At 51.0% G+C, this 18,620-nt stretch overlaps 2 protein-coding genes across 2 annotated transcripts; one reads left to right on the top strand and one right to left on the bottom strand.

The window, feature by feature from the left end:
• Nucleotides 1–4,495: 4,495 nt before the first annotated feature.
• Nucleotides 4,496–5,523, bottom strand: ATP5IF1 (ATP synthase inhibitory factor subunit 1). Its single transcript, XM_084274299.1, has 3 exons — nt 5,228–5,523; nt 5,002–5,114; nt 4,496–4,789 (listed from the first exon to the last, which is right to left on the bottom strand). The coding sequence occupies exons 1-3, from the start codon at nt 5,321–5,323 to the stop codon at nt 4,648–4,650; spliced, it is 351 nt and encodes a 116-aa protein (XP_084130425.1). The 5' UTR covers nt 5,324–5,523; the 3' UTR covers nt 4,496–4,647.
• A 150-nt stretch (nt 5,524–5,673) lies between these two features.
• Nucleotides 5,674–17,561, top strand: DNAJC8 (DnaJ heat shock protein family (Hsp40) member C8). Its single transcript, XM_084274175.1, has 9 exons — nt 5,674–5,754; nt 6,811–6,912; nt 8,691–8,747; nt 10,445–10,511; nt 11,140–11,234; nt 12,087–12,158; nt 13,300–13,391; nt 14,545–14,620; nt 16,779–17,561. Exons 1-9 carry the CDS (start codon nt 5,686–5,688, stop codon nt 16,899–16,901), a joined length of 753 nt encoding a protein of 250 aa, XP_084130301.1. The 5' UTR covers nt 5,674–5,685; the 3' UTR covers nt 16,902–17,561.
• Nucleotides 17,562–18,620: the final 1,059 nt, after the last annotated feature.

Here is an 18,620-nt window from a genome sequence, read left to right on the forward strand (position 1 = left end):
GAAGGATTAGATGAGATATTAGGGGGAAGTTCTTTCCAGAGAGAGTGGTGAGGGGCTGGAACAGGCTGCCCAGAGAGGGAGTGGATGCCCCGTCCCTGGAGGTGTTCAAGGCCAGGTTGGATGGGGCCCTGGGCTGTGGAGACCGGCGATGAGCAACACGCAATTCAATATGAGTTTTAGGTGAAGCCATTTATTGGGTGAAATCACACAGATTATAGACATTTGTTACTGCAAACGTGGCAGGCTAAAAACCTGCTAATTGGTAACACACACTGTTCACACCACACTGATTGGTTAGTGATTATAATGAGCTCTGATAAACACATCTTAGAGCTGAACATCGTTAGTTCACCTTTGATGCCTCAAAGCATCCACACACCGGCTGTTCTGACCATCTTATTATGGTTGGTTCTTAACATGTTCCGTTACCCCCAAGGACCTTCCCACGACTCCTTCTTGGTTTAGGGCAGCCTGTACCCCTGTCATCAAGGCCGCTGTGTTTGGGGAATGTGATTATTAAGATCCTCTCAGCATGAGCAACTTCCCCTGTCTTATGGGAACACGAGGATATTGTCAGGGCCTACGTCTTGGGTGCAGAGAGCTGGGCCGCCGGCAGGCCTGCTGTCCTCCCCAGCACTGGGCAGCCTTGAGTAGCTCCAGGCCTGGAGGTTGGTGGCCCTGCCTGTGGCAGGGGGGTTGGAACTCGATGATCCTTGGGATCCCTTCCAACTCATGCCATTCTATGACTCTATGATTCTATGGGAAAGCATCATTCAGGACAAGAAATGATCTGCAGGATGGGAAATCACTGGGCTGGGAAGGGTTTGTGAGGTAGCAACTCAAAGCATCATGGGATTGGCTGAAGCAGGTGCTGGTCACCATGGAGACGCAGCCCCTAGAACACCCTTTGCCCCAAACATCAGTCTCTCCAATCCCCATGGCAGGTACAGCAGCAGGCTCCTGCTCCTCCTGGTGCTCCTGCCCCTCAGGTAACCCCCAGGCTGCCTCTGCCTGCCCATGCCTCACCCCGTCACCCTACTTTGCTTCCTCCAGCAGAGAGGTTCCCTCACAGGCTGCCAAGAGATTTGGAGGTACCCAGCGTGAGCGTCCCCACACGGCTTGTGCTGCCAGAGGTCCCGACCTGCGTGCTGCCTTCTGGGTTGGGGGACGACAAGGCCACCTGTGACCACGTCCCCGACTCCGTCGGCTTCTGCAACCAGCTTCCTGGCCCCTCCGAGTACGTGGCAGAGGCAGCTGCCCCAAAGAGCCAGTAGTGCCAGCAGGGCTGCCGGACGGCGAGGACACTGACCGCGATGTCCCTACTTTCCCCAACAGCCTCAGCAGCACCACGTTCCTCATGGAGCTCCAGGACTCCTGGGGGAATGTGGTGCACTCCAACGCCCCAGAGAACCAGACACCGGGAGGGCAGCTGAAGGACAGCCAGGCCACCAGCAGCATCGCCACTCTTCCCAGCTTGACCAGCAAAGTCCTTGATGAACTCCTTGACATCTCCAAGTATGTGGCAGAGAGCAGCTTCCCAGAGGAGTGAAACCTCAGAGGGAGGCGTGAGGAGCATGGGGGGATGGCAATAACAGCTTCCCTGATATCCCAAAATCCCCAATTGACCACAGCCCTCTAAAACCTTCCCCATCTCCTGGACTACAGGGCAGAGGACGACTGCATCTTGCAGCAAGCGGCGGCGGTGATGCTGGTGGATGGAGAAAACATCCTCCTTGATGTCCCCGAATGCCTGGCCAGCCCCTCCTCCTTCACCACATCACCCGACTTCCTGGAGTTCGAGGAGGAGGGCGACTGCCCCCAAGACCGTCTGGCAGCGGCCATGCTGTGGGACAATGACCCCTTCTGGGGGGTGGCTGCATCCCCCTTGCCGGACTCAGAGGGGAAGCAGGGTGAGGTAGTGGCAGACCTCATCACCAAGCTGCCACTAAGTTACACCCTGGACACCTCTGAGGAGGGCTCTCCAGCGTCTTCTGAGGAGTCATCAGAGGACAGTCCTCTGGGGACGCCCCTGCAGAGTCCGCTGGCCACATCCCCGGCTTCTCCTCTGTGTTCTGCACCCTCCACGGCCCAACTGGTGGAGGAGGCTCTGTGGAGACAGCCACGGGTGGTTCTGAAACGCCTGAGCCCCCAACAACTGCTGCTCCAAAGGCCACTCTCCACATCCTCGGCTGCTCCCCAGAGCTACCCACCCTCCATGGCCCAGCTGGTGGAGGAGGCTCTGCAGAAGCAGCCACGAGTGGTTTTGTCCCGCTTGCCTCTCCCAACGGCTGCTGTCCTAAGCCACCTGGGACTCAGATCAGGCAAGCGGGACAAGCGCCAGGCACCACCCGGCGCCAACCAGCCACCCAAGAAGCGGCACAAGACGGTGGCCAGACACAAACTGCGTCCCACGAGGAGAACCTGAGCGGGGACAGCATGGCCGAGGGAGGCAGAGGCCAGCGGGAACTGGGCACCTTTATGGGCGGGAATAAAAAGGGGTTTAGCTAATGTGTGTGTCTGCTGCCTTCTTTCCCTCAAAACCATAACCAAAAATCCACACAGCCCTGGGGAACACTTGGTCCTCCGGCAGCCGCTACCTACGGGCCAGAAGCCCTTTCACCCTTCACAAGAAGTGGCTGTTGCTGGGAACAGGCGCTGCTCACAGTAAGACACGTGCACACACATGGAACGGACTTGTCTTGGGAGACTAATTCACAGTGAGTTAGAAACAAACCTAAAAGTAGACCAAAACACCAAGAAACCCTCCTTGAACCTCCTCAGGCTTCAACAGCCCACCCCTGTCCATGCCTTTGGAATGAATCAATGCCATCTGCAGTCTACGTTGTGGGAAGGGCAGAAGAGATTTCTGCCTTCCTAAGCACAAGTTCTCTGATTGAAACCCATAGCTGAGAGAACGAGCTGCCCCTCCAACCTTTGAAAATGTCTGTTTTGGAAAGAATATCCCTCCCAACCACTTCCAGGCCTTTGTGTGGCCAGCTGGGGTAAGAAACCAAGCCCCAGTTCAGTGTTGTGTTCAGTTATGATCTTGTGACTGACGGAGGGAAGGACAGGCTCACACAGAAGAAAAACCTGGTGCTAAATAAACTCGGGTCCAGGGCTCTGGCTAAGGAGTTATTGAGGAAAGAAGAAGAACAAATAGTTATAAGCTGAGAAGAAGAGGCAGAAGATGAGAAGACAAAAGACAATGTAGAAGATATGAAGAAGAACAAGAAGGTAGAAGATGAGGAGAAGAAAGAAAAGGTGGAAGATGAGAAGAAAGAAAAGGAGGAGCCTTCCCTTTCCCTCCCCCTTTCCCTTTCCTCCCCTTTCCTTTCCCTTTCCTCACATTCCCCTTCCTGTCTCTCTTTTCCTTCCTTTCCCTTTCCTTTCCCTTTCCGTTCCCCTTCCCCTTCCCCATTTTCTCTCTGTCATTCTTGCATCCCTGTGAATTTTGAGGTAACTATTAAACCTCCTGTTTTTATGGCATCTGACCTTGTTTGTGTCTTACTCTGGCTCTGGGAATCATGACGAGTCTCCCCAGACCAGACCTTTCTGCTTCGGGACAGCGCCACAGTGCCAGGCAGTGCTGCAGCCAACGATGGCCGGGCAGCTGCCCCGCCGCCTCTCCCCGGGTCTGGGGGACACAAAACCAGCCCCCAGACTGGCCACAAGCCCTTCAGCAATGCACAAAGACACAGAGTAAATCATGAAGCCCTGAATTCAGGCTCCTGCCTGTTTGCCTTCAGTGTATAAACTTGTCCTGACATTCATTTCAGCTATTTCATAGTCTGCTGTAGCTGTGATGCCAAACAATTTGCATTCAATGGGCACATCTCACAAGGCCACACTGTTTTAGCAGGTCACCATAACCCATATGTTATAAGAGGGATTTATTATACTAAAATCATAACATTTTGTTCAGGTTGAGACGCTTAAGTCCTTGGAAGGGGACTTAAAGGAAAGCAAGAACCAGAGACAGAAGAAATACCTTTGGGCAACTGAAGTCTTTCCAGAAAAGAACATGCAAAATTCATGGTGCCACTGTAGACAACACTGTAAGAAGAATCTTTCTTGTAAATTAATGCAAAATTCAGAAGGGTCCCAGCTCCCTTGCTCCAGGAGCCCACACCACGACAGCCAAAACCACTCTAACAGTACTTTTCTCTGTTTATGGCACTAAACACCAAAGAGCCTTGTATTTTTTAATAGATACTCTGCTTTTTCAGTGTATCACAGCAACAGTTTTCTTGAGACAAAGTTACTTCTGCGGGAACAGGTCTCTGCAAAGGCCCCATTCTTTGCCCAACCTTTCTTGCAGCTTTACTTGTGAAGTTAGCACACACAATAGGAACGGTTCCTTCCTTCAAATAGATCTAAAACAAGCAGTGATGCTCTACACAGGACTGCCTACTCTAGAGTATAACCTTATCTTAGAACACCTGGGAAGTTTAAAGGCAAACAGCAGACTTTTTTCTCCCATTAAATACATAACAAGCAGAAGAGAGACCGAGTAGTTTATTTGACACTGTTGCAGACCACAGCATGGATGAATTTGGATTACATCGGCCAAAGCACAGAGTCTTCAGTGCCACTTCACACCACAACCCATGTTTTTAGGCACGGCAAGCGACCTGCAGCAGCGCCTGCTTAGTCATCATCTTTGAGCTTCTTGATCTTGTGCTTATGGCGCTCGATCTCTCTCTGCAGGCGCTCGATCTCTTTCTTGTGGTGATCGATCTCCTCCTCATGGTGTTTCCGTAAGGCAGCGAGCTGCTCCCTCTCCTTCTCCCTGCAAGGAAGCACGGCACAGTGTGCAGCACCGCACGGCCGGGGGTCCCCCGCGACCCTTCCCGCAGCCAGGGCGGGGAGGAGGCCGGCAGAGGCCCAGCCCCGGGTAGCCCCACCGGGCCTTTGAGGCGGCTGCCCGGCGAAGGGGGCGTCTGCTTGCCCCGGCCCCGCCGAGGGGAGGCGGGCAGGCCCCGCCGCACGCAGCCCGCTCACCTGAAGTACCGCTCCTCCTCGGCCGCCTGCTTCTTCCCGAAGGCACCGCCGGCTTCGCGAATGGCGCCTCCGCCGCCGCCGCCCTTCCCAGCACCTTTACCCAGCTCGCCCAGCTGCGAGGAGAGACGGGCGGTCAGCGGGGAGGGAGGGAGGGGACGGCCCGGACCCCGCCGCCCGCCGCCCCCCGCCCCAGCACACGGTAAAACCCCAGCCCCGCACACCCCACCTGGTCAGCACCCGACCCCGAGCTCCAGCGCTGCTGCTGCACCAGCAGAGCCCCGCGCAGGCCGCCCCGCGCCGCCGCCACGGCCACGGCCGCCATCACCGCCTGCCCTTGGAGCGCCGCTCGGACGGGGCGCGCGCGGGGGCGGGCCCGCGCATGCGCAGCCTTCCTTGCCACCCCCCCGCCCCCCGGCCTGGTCAGCGGCGGCCGCCCGGGCCCTCACGCCAGCGCTGCCCTGTCCCGGTCCGCGGCAGCTTCCCCAGGGCGCGGCGGCGGCGGCAGCGCAGGGAACCGGGCAGCCCCTTTCCCACGGGATCTCTCCGTGAGGCACCCAGCGGCGGCGGGAGGGCGGGACCTGTTGCTATGGCGCGCCCGGCGGTCACGTGCCGAGGGCGCCACCCGCCCCGCCGGCCTCCGCGCCCTGGTCACGTGCCCACGCGCGGCGTCACGTGGTGCTGGCGATGGCGGCGGCGGGGGAGCCCGGGGCGGGCGGCGCCGCCGAGGAGGCGTTCCTCACCTTCTACAACGAGGTACCGGCCCCTCGGCGCCGCCGCGGCCGCGGGGGGCCCCGACCCGACCCTCGGGTCCTGCCTGCCCGCGGCTGGAGGCCCGGCGGCCTCTCCTCCCAGGGCTGAGGCCTGGCGGGCCGCGCGGCGCCCGTCCCGCTGGGCCGGCCTGAGGGGAACCCGCCGGGCCCCGAGCTCGGCCGGGCCGGGTCCCTGCGCCGCCGGTGGGCGGGCGGGTGAAGCCGATGGTGGCGGTGGGCGGGTGGTGGGTGAGCGGTAAGTGCCGGCGGCTTCGTAGTCGGCCCGGGGAGACCGGCCGCTGGCTGGGCTCGCTGCCGCCGGCCCCGCGGTGGCTGCCGCCTTCCGCGAAGCTCCGCTGGCGGCTGGAGGAAGGAGCGGAGCGTTCGGCCCCCGTCCCGTTCCCTCGGATGAGGCCGGTGGGGGCTGTGCGGTCCTTGAGCATAGCCCAGCGGGCTGCTTGGGGACGGGCTCTGCAGGGGGAGTGCTGGGGACTCGCGCTGTCCCTCGGCCTGTGCCGGTCTCTTGGGGCACGGCTCGGATGTGAAGAGCTGAGCTGCCTGCAGAAGGGCAGCGCCAGGTGGGTGGATGCTTCAGAGGCTTGGCACTGGAAAGGGTGAAAAGCAACTGAAGTAAATGCCCTGGGGTCAGAATGAAGTGGGCTTGTGTGCTCACACCCCTGTCAGCACTTAGTGCCTATCCCCCCAGCAGCAGGCTGAAAGCAGCAGCACAGGGGTTTCCAAGGAATCACGATGACAGTGCTGGTGTAGGAGCAAAAAGAGGGCAGAAGCCTCAGCTGTTGAGCAGGCTAAGGAGGAGACAAGCAGAAGTGCCTTCCAAGCCTTTTTTAACAGTTAAAATGCAATGCTCAAGTCCTGCCATGCTGTAGAAAAGGCTTAGAGATGTGCTCTGCTAATGCACAAGCACAATAACTACAGGCTTGGGATGAGCAAGGGGTATGGTGGATTGTAGGATGGGGCAATAATGACTGGTGTCAGCATGTGGGACAAGACCTAAGTGCATTGTGATGGCCAGTTAATGTTGGTCTTTCTTGTTCTTCAGGTAAAGCAGATTGAAAAACGAGACTCTGTTTTAACATCAAAAAATCAGATTGACAGGCTGACCCGACCTGGATCTTCCTATTTCAACTTGAACCCTTTTGAGGTTAGTCTGAATGTTTTCTCCTCCCTTCTGACTTGGTGTAGCAACTTCCAGATTTACTGGGTATTTATTTTAGTGAAAAGACCAAACATAAAGGGAAAAACAACCTCTCTGGACATACATGACCATGCAGAAGGTTTACAGAAGACAGGAGAGTGGTGGCTGTGTGCTTGCTCCTGTTTTCACTTCTTTCTGGCAGGTGCATGCTGTATCCTTTTCACATTTCCCTTGTGGGGCTGGGATATCTGACAGAGGAGTGCTGGCTGCTTCTGGCTGTGAGTGGAACAGCAGCAGGTTGCCAGGTTCTGTCCAACTTGGCATTTCTAGTTGTGTCTCTTATCTTGGGTGTTCATCCCACTGAACTTGTGTAGTGCATAGAATGAGGGAAGGACTCTTGGTGCTCACACTGCTGAGCAATCTTGAGGAGTCATTGGAGAACAGATAATTCCCTTGCACACTGCATAGCTTGGTTCCAGTTGCAGTTGCTTATAAAGTCTCCACAAGTGTGAAGGGCTGAGGCAGTAAACCAAACAATCTGCTGTTCATCTGGAGCTGGCTTTCCCTCTATGTGTTCCTTCCTGAAACCATCTTCCTCTGCCTTTTTAAAGTCTCAGGTGCTAAACTGTAGTCCCAGTTTAGAGCTGGTCTGCCTCACTAGTCAGCAGATGCACCTCAACAGTGTTCAGTTCTCAGTAGATGATAGAATCTTAGACTGGTCTGGGTTGGAAGGGACCCCAAGGATCACAGAGCTCCAACCCCCTGCCACAGGCAGGGACACCAACCTCCAGGCCTGGAGCTACACAAGGCTGCCCAGGGCCCCATCCAACCTGGCCTTGAACACCCCCAGGGATGGGGCACCCACCCCCTCTCTGGGCAGCCTGTTCCAGCCCCTCACCACTCTCTCTGGAAAGAACTTCCCCCCAGTATCTCCTCTCACCCTTCCCTCCTTCAGCTTCACTCCATCCCCCTTGTCCTGCCATTATCCACCCTTTAACAAGCTGATTCCCCTCCTGTTCCTCTGCTCCCTTCAGGGGCTGGAAGGCTGCAGTGAGGTCCCCCCGCAGCCTTCTCTTCTCCAGGCTGAACCAGCCCAGCTCCCTCAGCCTCTCTTCGTGTCTTAGTACTTGACTTGGAGAGTCAATGAAGGAAGCCATTTAGAAGGAGACTGTGGCTTTCCTGTGAGAGAATGGGTTTTATTCACAGGTCCTTAGTGTCAGACCAGGTGTGTCTGCATTGAGTAGGCTCACTTGTTGCTTAGGACTTCTGTGGAGTAAATTCACAAAACAGCTCCCAAACTCTGCCACATTCCTAAAGACCAGAAGACAGGTGGGCTCATAGTGTAAACCAAACAGTAAAACTCTCCTGTGTTCTTGCAAAATGATAAAATGAGTAAGTTCTTACAAGCTAACATGTTTCCTGCCCCAGAGTTCTCCATTAGGAATGATCTGACAGTGTCCCAAAGCCACCATGGGCTTCTGTTTCTGCCAGAGTAAGCATTGCTACAGGACTGGTTGGAGGTTTAGACCACTTGTGGCTCTTTAGGGGTGGCAGCTGTCCATATGAGACATGACTATGGACAGGATGCTGCCATAGAGGAATTGTTAACAGTAGAAACTCCCAAACTTGGTGCCTCTTAAAATGTTTCAGGTTTACTGGCTGAAAACTAATGTCCTGAAGCAGCTTCCTCATGGGAGGTGTGTCTGTATGTCAGTGTTTGCCACCAGGAGTCTGGAACACAGGGAGTGAGATCAACCATGCTGTGCTCTTATGGTCTCTTTTAGGTACTGCAGATGGATCCTGAAGCCACAGATGAAGAGATAAAGAAAAGATTCCGGCAGGTATTTGGCTTTTGCACTTGAAGCCTCTGGAAGGAAACCAGAAGCTCTGTAGAGATGGTGCAGCTGTGCTTGGGAACAAGAACAGTGGTGGTAAAGCTGTATCTGGGTAGAGGAGTAGCTGTTTTGGGAAGAAAGGCATAGAACACTCTTTGTGTCAACGAGAGGAGAGCTGCAGAAGTGTCCCTGGTCCATGCATGGTATGCTGCTTTGCCTGGGAAGTCTGTGATGGGGCTGTTGCAAACTGATACACCCTAATGTGTCTAATCAGCTTTGTGAATGAAGAGAAGGGCAAAATTTGTCTGAAATGAAGAACTGAGGAAAGATTTCTCTCAGAAGTATATTTTCTCTGTGGTTTCTGGTGTTTCAGTGGTCAGTTTTGGTGGCTGGTTACCTGGAGCAGCAGTGGCCCTGCTCACTGGCCTGTCTGCATTGCTCTTGTGCAGCGCAGGAAACATCCCAGACTTGCTCTGTTGGCAGATCTGCAGGAGAAATTTGGGGTTAGTCAGTTCCTGCTGTGGTTTCCCACCTGAATTGGTGGTATGAACATCAAGAGCTGCCTTCAGACAGGGAGCTGGCTGACAGGAACATGCCTGCCAAGCCATGATGTGGGAAGCAGGAGGATAATCTTTTAACCTGTTATTAGCTTCCCAGTTGTGCAAATCAATGAACTGCCACTGGCACAGCTCCAGGCCAGTAGAACACTCCAGAGAAAGGTTCTGAGCCTGATGTGATGCCATGGAACACGTGTGTGGTGTATGGAAGAAATCAAATGCCCAAATACATGATGTGGAACTGCCAACAGAAAGGAGGAGACATTGCCTGTAGCAAATCACAGAGTCAATCAGCAGCATGCTGCTGTTCAGGACCAGAAGGCAAACCCTTTTCCTGGCAGCTGGGATGTGCTATCTGTAGAGATCAGGAAGCAATTCTTTTGCATTCTTCAGCACTGATGCAATTTCAGTTGCCACATTCTGACTGGTTTTGAAAGGTATACTACAAAAGATGCAGATAAACAAGACATTCATAGAGCAACAACAAAAATAAGAGGTCTGGGAAAGAGGAAAAAAAAAGCCACATGGAGAAAGTTTGAAAGAACTTGCTCTTTCTCTGGAAGAGGCAGGTGGAGGATGTGTGCTCCTCAACCCATTTAAGGTTGTCCTGAAAGTAGTAGTGGTCACTGTCCTGTCTGTGCTGGATAGAGAGTACAGGAAGGAGTTTTATTAACTCTGAGTAAAGGAGAAAGCCCACATTTTTTTAAATAGTTTGATAATTGAACAACATTAGGGATACTGGAGAACTTCTTGGGAGATGTTGAATACATGGCAAGCTTTGGTTGAGGGTGAGAAACAAACCTTTATAGGTTGGTTTCTTCTTAAGCTCAAGGATAGAAAACTTGGATGCCCAAGGGGTTCACATCAGCCCCAGACTCTGCAGCTGAAGATTGTTTATATTGTTCTGCAGACCCTCACTGCACCTTCTCTCAGCCTGTGTTGATTACAGGGGCTGTATTTGATTTATAAGCTTCTACTTCTACATGTTGTCAGCTGATTTGTCCATAGGGAAAGGAACATGTTCCCCTGTGATTCCTTCTATCTGAGACAGAAGGGATCCTTCCTCTCACAAAAATATCTGAGGTTTTCTTCCATATTTATCCTTGTAATTAACAAATTATAATAGCAAGATGCTTTGTCTTACAGTTGTCAATACTGGTGCATCCAGACAAAAACCAAGACGATGCAGACCGAGCCCAGAAGGCCTTTGAAGGTAACGCTCCCCCCCTCTTTCTGGGCTGGCTGCTATTTCTGTGGGGCTGGTTTCAGAGTTGATGGTGGGTGGAGGCCCCGCTGATGGGCAGAATTGCTGTAGAGGGGCTTCAGGGGAGGGAGCAGCTGCTGCCTGGGGCGGGTTTCAGCAGGGAACGGCACTAGGTGGCAGCAGTCGCATCGTCACTTTGCCGCTGGGACACACGAGTCCCTGGGGGGGCTGAGGTCGGTCAAGAGAAGCTGTTTAAATTCTGAGCTCGGTGTTTCTCAGAGGTCACAGGACAGAGCTCATGCCACGGAGGGGATGTGTGCTCAGCCTTACACCGAGGCGTTGTGCCCCCCAGGCTTAGGGTGCCTGTAGCTAAATCACCAGTGGGACTGATGAGGACCCACAGTTTCACTGCCACCTCCAAAAGGTCTCTGACACTACTGTACCTAAATTTCATTTGACTAATCTTGATATCCTTATTTAGAAGGATTAAAAAAAGCCCCCAACAAACCAAACAAACCCCAGCCAACCACCCACCCCCAAATTCTAGAAGGCAGAAAAGTGGGGTCAACAGGTAGGAGCCTTGTGATGCCTTGTGAATGTGACTACTGATGCTATTAATGCTGATGCTTTTTCTTAGCTGTAGATAAAGCATACAAGTTGCTGCTAGATCAGGAGCAAAAGAAGAGGGCCTTGGATGTGATACAGGCAGGAAAAGAATACGTGGAACACACTGTGAGTATTCCAGAGGAACATCCAGGGGCAGGGGAGCAGTAATGAGTGGTTCATGATTTACTGCTTATGGTTGTGATTTACACTGCTGCACGTTGAAGTTGTCAGAAGGTGAGCTGAGCAGACCTTGTCACACAGCTGGGAAGGTGGCCTCTGGGTGCTTTGTCCCAGAGTGCTCAGTGCAAGATAATTCACTGAAATTCAGTACTTGGAATAATTAGGTCAGACCACGTGATCTGACCTAAATATTTTTTTCTGAGTCTGTGGATAAGTGATGCAGTTCAGATGTGTGTAGATAGAAGAAGACAGGTGATGACAGCAGGAGACTGGGAAGTTTTGGGGGGGAAATGACCTATAAGATAAGGAGCTTGGATTGCATTGGCCAAGAAGTTAGTTGAGTGATGTGGGTGGACTAAAACACAAGCAGCTTGAGAAAGCAGATGATAGGAGAGAACTCAGGTGCTCTAAACCAGGGAGCACTTTATGTCCTGCTTCCTGTTGTTAGTCTTTTGAGTATTACAAAGCACAATAAACTTCTGCTCGTTTGGATGGTGTGTGTTGATAAGAATATATCTTCAAATAAACAAAAAAACCCCAGCAGTGGGATTGTGATGAATGAACAGTGTGTAAGGCAGTATTGATAATTGCAGCAGTTTGTATGATAGTGATCTTGTGTGTGTTTATCTGGATGTAGAGCCAAGAGGTTTTGCTCTAAACTGAAACACCAATCCAAATGAAGAACTTAGTGTCATCCAGAGTTCTTGCCACATAGTGGAGTAGGAATACAGAACTACTTGGGTACAATTATGTAAACCCTATAAAACACTTTTAGCTCTTACTGTTCTTAATCATTAGGTGAAAGAAAAAAAGAAGCAGTTGAAGAAGGATGGAAAACCTCCCATTGTAGAAGAGGATGATCCTGAAGTTGTAAGTCATTTACTGTTCAGAGAAACTGGGAAATACAAAATGTGTCTCAAGGAATTCAGAGTCAAACCAGTACAGAAGTGTTTGTTAGACTTGTTAGAGTCTTGTAAATCCTTGCACTTCCAGAAGAACAAACTTTGATAAGCCATTGTAGAGTACCATGTATTGTCTAATACCCTGTGTATTTTAGAAGGTAGTGTAAAGAGTAGACACAGCATGAGCTTGTTTAGATGAGAATGCCCCATTCTTGTCTTGGAGCAGGTCTCCATTGCTTGCACATCCTGCAGTCTTTGTTTAATTGCATTTCTTGTACTCAGAACACTGGAAGTGTGGTGCTCCTGCTGCCAGCAGAGGCACCTGTAGAACCCTCTGCAGCCTGTCTAAAACCTGCTCCCAGGGACAGTTTGTAGTAAGAGCTGTTTGGCTGTTTCTTTCATACAGGAAGGGCTTGAGGATAGATGTGCTGTTCTGCAACAAACCACTCTATTAAAAAAGCCATGGCATAACTTAGTTCTTACCTAGTTTCTAGTGTGAAAAAGTCAAGTGATACTAGAGGCTTGAGCAGAACGATAGATGATTCTCCAATGCTGACACCATCAGTCCTGCAGAGAGATATGTTCCTCTTGGTACCACCTCAGTAACCTCACAGCTGTTGTATTTTCCATTGATTTTCAGAAATCCCTTGCTGTTCTGTAATACCAAAGCCTGTTTTAAGTACACTGATACTTCTACTGAGAAGCCAATGCCAGGCTTTTGCAACACCTCAGGCTGATCTGCTGGGAAATGGGCCAAGTGACCACTTTGGCTGTTTCTGTGTCAGATGTAGCATTGCAAGACTTAATAGAAGAATAAGAGAGCTTGAAATGAACAGTTCCCTTTAGGTACAGCTTTGTGAATGCAAATGAAAAGGCAACTAATACAAGGCTAATGAGTAGTTCTTCAGTTGCTTCCTGGTGTTGGGGCCAGAATTTAATCAGCAGTGGTTTAGACCTTTTCCTATGCTTCTCCTTTGACTGCTGTCAAACAGGATATGGGGTTATGTGGGTGTACGTGTGCTTCATGTTCTTCCTGTGCTTACCTTTATGTAAAGCAGAGTTCTCAGTGGTAATGGCCATTGTGTTAAGAGTGGATTTGTGTTTTACAGTTCAAACAAGCTGTATACAAACAGACAATGAAGCTCTTTGCTGAACTGGAAATTAAAAGGAAAGAAAGAGAAGCTAAAGAAATGCATGAAAGGTATGAGCAGCGTTTGGCTTGTGCATTCAGGCTCTTCCCTTGTGCTTCCTCAGAGAAGATAAGAAATCATGGAATCTTAGAGAAGACTAAGTTGGAACAGATCTCTGGATATCATCTGCTGCAACCTCCTTGGCCTTGAATTAGGTTAACAAGCTGACTTTCCAGGCAACCTGTGGGCTGTAGAGCTCTGTGCTTGAGAATACAAACAGACTTGCCCTCCTGTAACTTAGGCATTCATATATTCAGTATATTCATATGCTCCTACATGCAAACATGCAGGCCAGTGAAACAGTGAAGGGGTGACACGTTTCTGTATGTTGCTACCATGCAAAGAATTGATTTTTAATTGTAAGTGGCAGAAATACCTTGTGGCACATGTGGTGTTTTAGGTGTCTGATCACGTGCTGATGGAGTGCTCGCTGTGGGTGCACTTCACAGAGCAAGGTGACTGTACTGGGCAGTGTGGGGATGGATGCAGGGTGCTACTTTAGGGGGGAAGTCTTACTTTGGGTGCTCAAGTGTTTGTTAACTTCTCAGAAGTTGTACTCAGCAGTTTCAGTCAGAGACTTGTTGCTAGAGTTACAAAGGAGTCTGGCTTGTTTTGCCAAGCATGAGAAGCTGACTCACTGATCAAGTATGCTGTCAGTAGTGTCTGACCATCTCTCCCTCAGAGAGCCTGTCTCCCTCAGAGCAGTGGGTCTGTTGTGAGGGGCTCTGCCCATGGGTTGTTCATCTGTGCAGATTGAGAGACCTTGTCTTACGTGGGTGAGTGATGATGAGCATTTTGGGTCATCAGCCATAAAACACAGGAGCTCCTAAGTCAGCAGTGGAGTATTAACCCCACTGACATCCTGAACCCGTGGACTGTGGATTTCTAGGGACCCTGCTTTGGCAGGGGGTTGGACTCAATGATCTCTGGAGGTCCCTCCCAACCCCTGTGATTCTGTGTGATCTCTGCTCACTGCTCTTCTGGGTTTGAAATAAGGATTCTCTTTGCTGTGCTGTCTGAGGTGTGCATGTTCATCTCTTCTGACAAGCTCTTTAATCTGCCAAGAAATCAGAAGAGCTTTCCCAAAGTGTTTTGAAACTACAACTGTGTTTCTTTAAAGGAGATGCCTTTGGTTTCATAACTTCTTTGTGGCTTCCCTTCCAGGAAGAGGCAGAGGGAAGAGGAAATTGAGGCACAAGAGAAGGCAAAACGTGAACGAGAATGGCAGAAGAACTTTGAGGTAATGAACAGTCTGACTTACAGGCAATTCTGGGCCACACTGCAGGGACTTTCCTAAAGAGAAGAGAGACTTTTTGTCTGCAGGTGCTAGCAGATCATTTTAGCAGACACTCAGGAAATCCTTCACAAGCCTGGGTTTTGCCCTAGTGTGGGGAGCAGAGCCCATTGGTAGGGCTTTGGTGTTGCCTCCCCACAAACAGGTCTGGTACACTAATGTAGGGTATTTTTCAGCTTTGACAGTGTTTTTTTGTTGTCTCTCATTAGGAATCTGAATTGCTGTCTAGCCCAGGGTGCCAGTGACCACAAAGAATCTGGCAGCTGTTCAGCCACTGGTGTGTGGTACTTCTGTCTGGTACTAACACCTGCAGAGTCTGTATCTCCTGTGAATATCAGAGACCCAAGTGACAGTCACTTCTCTTTCCACACTGTATTTGGGGTTTGGGTGTGTCAGAAGTAACACTGCTTTTGTGCTGCTGTTTGAGGGGTCAGACCTACAGCCCACCAAAACATCTGATCTGATCTAGCCTGTAACTCTTCTCTTGTTACACACCAGAGGTGCAGCTTTGTGAGGTGGGGGAAGGTGGGCAGGAAAGAAACCAGTAATGGTGTGCAGGACCTCATGAGAAGATGAGCTAGGTTGTTCATTTAATCCCAAACTGGGTCCTAGCCCATGTTCAAGAGGACTTCTGAAAAGAGAGGGTACCTGGGACAAAGTGTATGAGTTAGATTGGCACCCTGTGGAAGGCAGACAGCTGGGATGTTTCTGGAGACTCAGCAGGGAAGAATCTGTGTCCACGTGCTCTGGAATATGGATACAAGAGGCTGGATGTTCTGGAAAACTTGTGCGATGCTGCTGTGTGGAGTCTGCTGTGGGTTTTGTCATGTAGTGCTGGAGCAATATGCTGGGGTGTTACTGGCCATGCTGGGGTGTTACTGGCCATGCTGCTGGCAGAAGTTCTGTGTTCTCATGCCAGGGTGGCCCCTGAACTGGGGTGTCACTGCTGTGAGGATGGGCTAGAGCACAGCAGGGGGGAGATGTCAGCAGGGATCACCAGCAGATAACAATGGGCGAAGCAGGAGCTGGGGGACTGGTGATACTGCAGCTCTGAGGGACCTGTGTAACCTCAGCAACACCAGGAGAACCTCTGAGCTGGCTGGTGTCTTGTCCAGCTTTGCTTGTGCCTGTTGAATCCCTGTGAGCTGGGTCTTAGTGCCAGAAATGAGTCACCTGGATACACAAGAGTGAGCAGCTCATTTCTGCTGGCCAGCATCACTGAGAGAGGGTGGTTGGAGACCAAATAATACCTGAAGTCTTGTCTGCTTCTGTGTGTGCCAGTCCAGTGGCTGCCTTCAAAATATATCCAAGAGGAGTAGGTGTGTTGCTGGTTCAAATTGTATTTAAACCATAAGGGGAAAAAACCCTTAACTTGCTATTCTGCAGTTGTGGCTCTGTCTCAGTTTCAAAAACATCCCAAAGCAACACAACACAAAAATCCCTTTAAAGGGATTTAAACCTGTTAAGGTGCTCATGCTGTACCTCTGCACTGCTCTTCTGGGCTTTCCTACTCCTAGTGATTCCAATCCATGCCTTCAGAGCTGAATTACATCTTGATAGATTTTTAGAAGGAACAGGTTGGAACATCTACTTTCTCCCACCCCACCCTCAAAATTCCCTTTTGTGGTAATTCCAGGATGGCTTCCATCAACCAGCTGTGAAAAACAAGGTTAGAACAGAAGTTTCTGCACAGCCTTATCCCTAGCAAAAGTGTGATCACAGAATGCTTGAGGTTGGAAGGGACCTCTGGGGTCCACCTGGTCCATCCCTGTGCTTAAGCAGGACAATGTCCAGCTGGCTTTTGAAAGTGAGATGGGGTTTCTTTGCACATAATAGGATCCTGTAGACTCCAGTCAGGACTGCACATCCAGCCCAGAACAAGAAACCAGCATGGTGCTTATACTGGTGTTTGTAAGCTCACTCGTTCCACTCTGCTGTGTCTTGTTGCTCTGGCTCTTAGTGGTGTTTGTATGTCTTGGCTGCCAGGGTGTTACATGCTGGGTAAGGGGGAAATTGCTCTTCATCTCTTGAAACTGGGTATTTACTGCCTGTTCTCAGGCTCTTGCACTTCTCATCTCTCCATTTCCTCTCTTGTTGTTCCCAGGAAAGTCGGGATGGCCGGGTGGACAGCTGGAGGAATTTCCAGGCAAATACAAAGGGGAAGAAAGAAAAGAAAAACAGGACCTTCCTGAGACCTCCCAAAGTAAAAATGGAGCAGAGGGAATGATCCTGGCCACACTGCCCAAGTGCAGATCCTCAGCCCCCTCCCTGCTTTTAAGGACTCATTGGCACCTAGAGTAAGAATTGCTTTTTAGTAGACAGTTTGTTTCCTGTACAATTAATTATTGGTCAAAGTATTTTTTGTACTCTGTCCATCTGAACTAGGGCTATAGGTGTGAACTCAGCCAGGAACCCGCTACACGTAGAACACTTGGCTTAGGAGGGTCCCCACCATTATTGCTGTCCTGTTTGCTGCCCTGTAACTTGATGTTTTGTACTTCACAGAGGTTGTGCTGTTTCACCACTTCCATTTCTAGTTTGAGAGCTGTACAAAGTACTGGAAATGCATCTGTGCCTTTCCAGGCATCCTCCTCCTCAGCAAGTTCAGCTTTGGGAAGGCCTGAGCTGACTCTGGGACTCTGTTTCCAGCACTGTGCAGTGCAGTTGACCTGTGGTTCAAGTCCTGCAGCTCCTTGCTGAACTGAGCAGTGCTTGGAAGGACCCTTCCCCCAAAATCTGATTTCCAAACTCAATCCCCAGCTCTCAGACTTAGATTTCTGTTAATCTCAGACCAGCTGGTCGCTTTCTGTAAAGGAAAAATAACTTCTCCTGATTCCTAGTTAAGTTGCAATGGTCTGTATGTAAAATAAATTTTTACCCAAGTTACCATCCTTTCCCTTGGTGTTTTTCAGAGAGACAGTTGCAGGGGGGGTGTTTGAGTGCTGGCTGCTCACAGCTGCTGCTTTCCAGCATCTCCACTTTCCCTGGGAGCATCTGCTGGCATCCCAAAGCCTGCTCTGACTTGAGATTTGAGGTGACAGTCCTGCAGCGTGGCACCCAGGAGGACTGGCAGAGGGTGTCTTTCCCTGGGGTGCTGCAGACTGAGCTTGTGGCTCTACCTCTGGGGAACGTGGATGGGGCTGGAGGGCTCAGGCCCTTCTCAGGGGTGTAACATCTCCAAGCCACAGGGTGAGCTCAAATTGAGGAGTTTGGGCTTTTAAAACCATTCCTTGGTGTACTGTAAGTTCTTATGACATTCTCAACTGTGTAAAGGTGTTAAATATGGAGCATGTGGCAGATTGGTGTGTGCCTGGCAGAGTCCAGGAGACCTTTCCACAGACCCTGCCTGCTCATCCTGAGGGTCATCCCCATACTTGGGCCATCCCCATACTTGGGCCCTGTGGGTAGCTGCACCCCTGCTCCTCTTCCTCCTCACAGTGTTAGTCATCTCCTCTCACTTGGGCTTGCTGTCTTGTGTCCTCATCTTCAGACCAGTGCTGTTCCTTGTGCTGCTCTGTGTCCTGGGCACTGGGGAGGTCTCTCCAGAAGGATTGGTTCTGCTGCCTGCAGTGTGTCTCAGCAACAAGGTTTGATTAATTCTCTTCCATTTCCACCTGCTCCAGACAATGAACATGACCAGCTTGTTGTGTTACCCAAGGGCTCTCTGCAGGAGAGGGAGGAGGTGGTGCTTTCTGACAGGGCATGGGATGCAGAGGGGTGCTGGGAGCTGCCTGGGGATCTCCACTCACCATCGTTTCCCTTCCTCCCATGTGCTGGTCTGAGTGATGTCAAGTGAAACGTCCTTCCCTAATAAAACCAAGGTATTTTGGTGCTTTATACATTAACTAGCTCTTTAGAAGAGTGAATACAGTTCCTAGTTTCTGTATAAATCCAGGAATAGAGCTTCCTTGCCTTATTTCTCCTGCTAGGAAGAACCTGCTAGATA

Source organism: Gallinula chloropus, assembly GCF_964237585.1.
Source record: "Gallinula chloropus genome assembly, chromosome: 22".
Classification (NCBI taxonomy): domain Eukaryota; kingdom Metazoa; phylum Chordata; class Aves; order Gruiformes; family Rallidae; genus Gallinula; species Gallinula chloropus.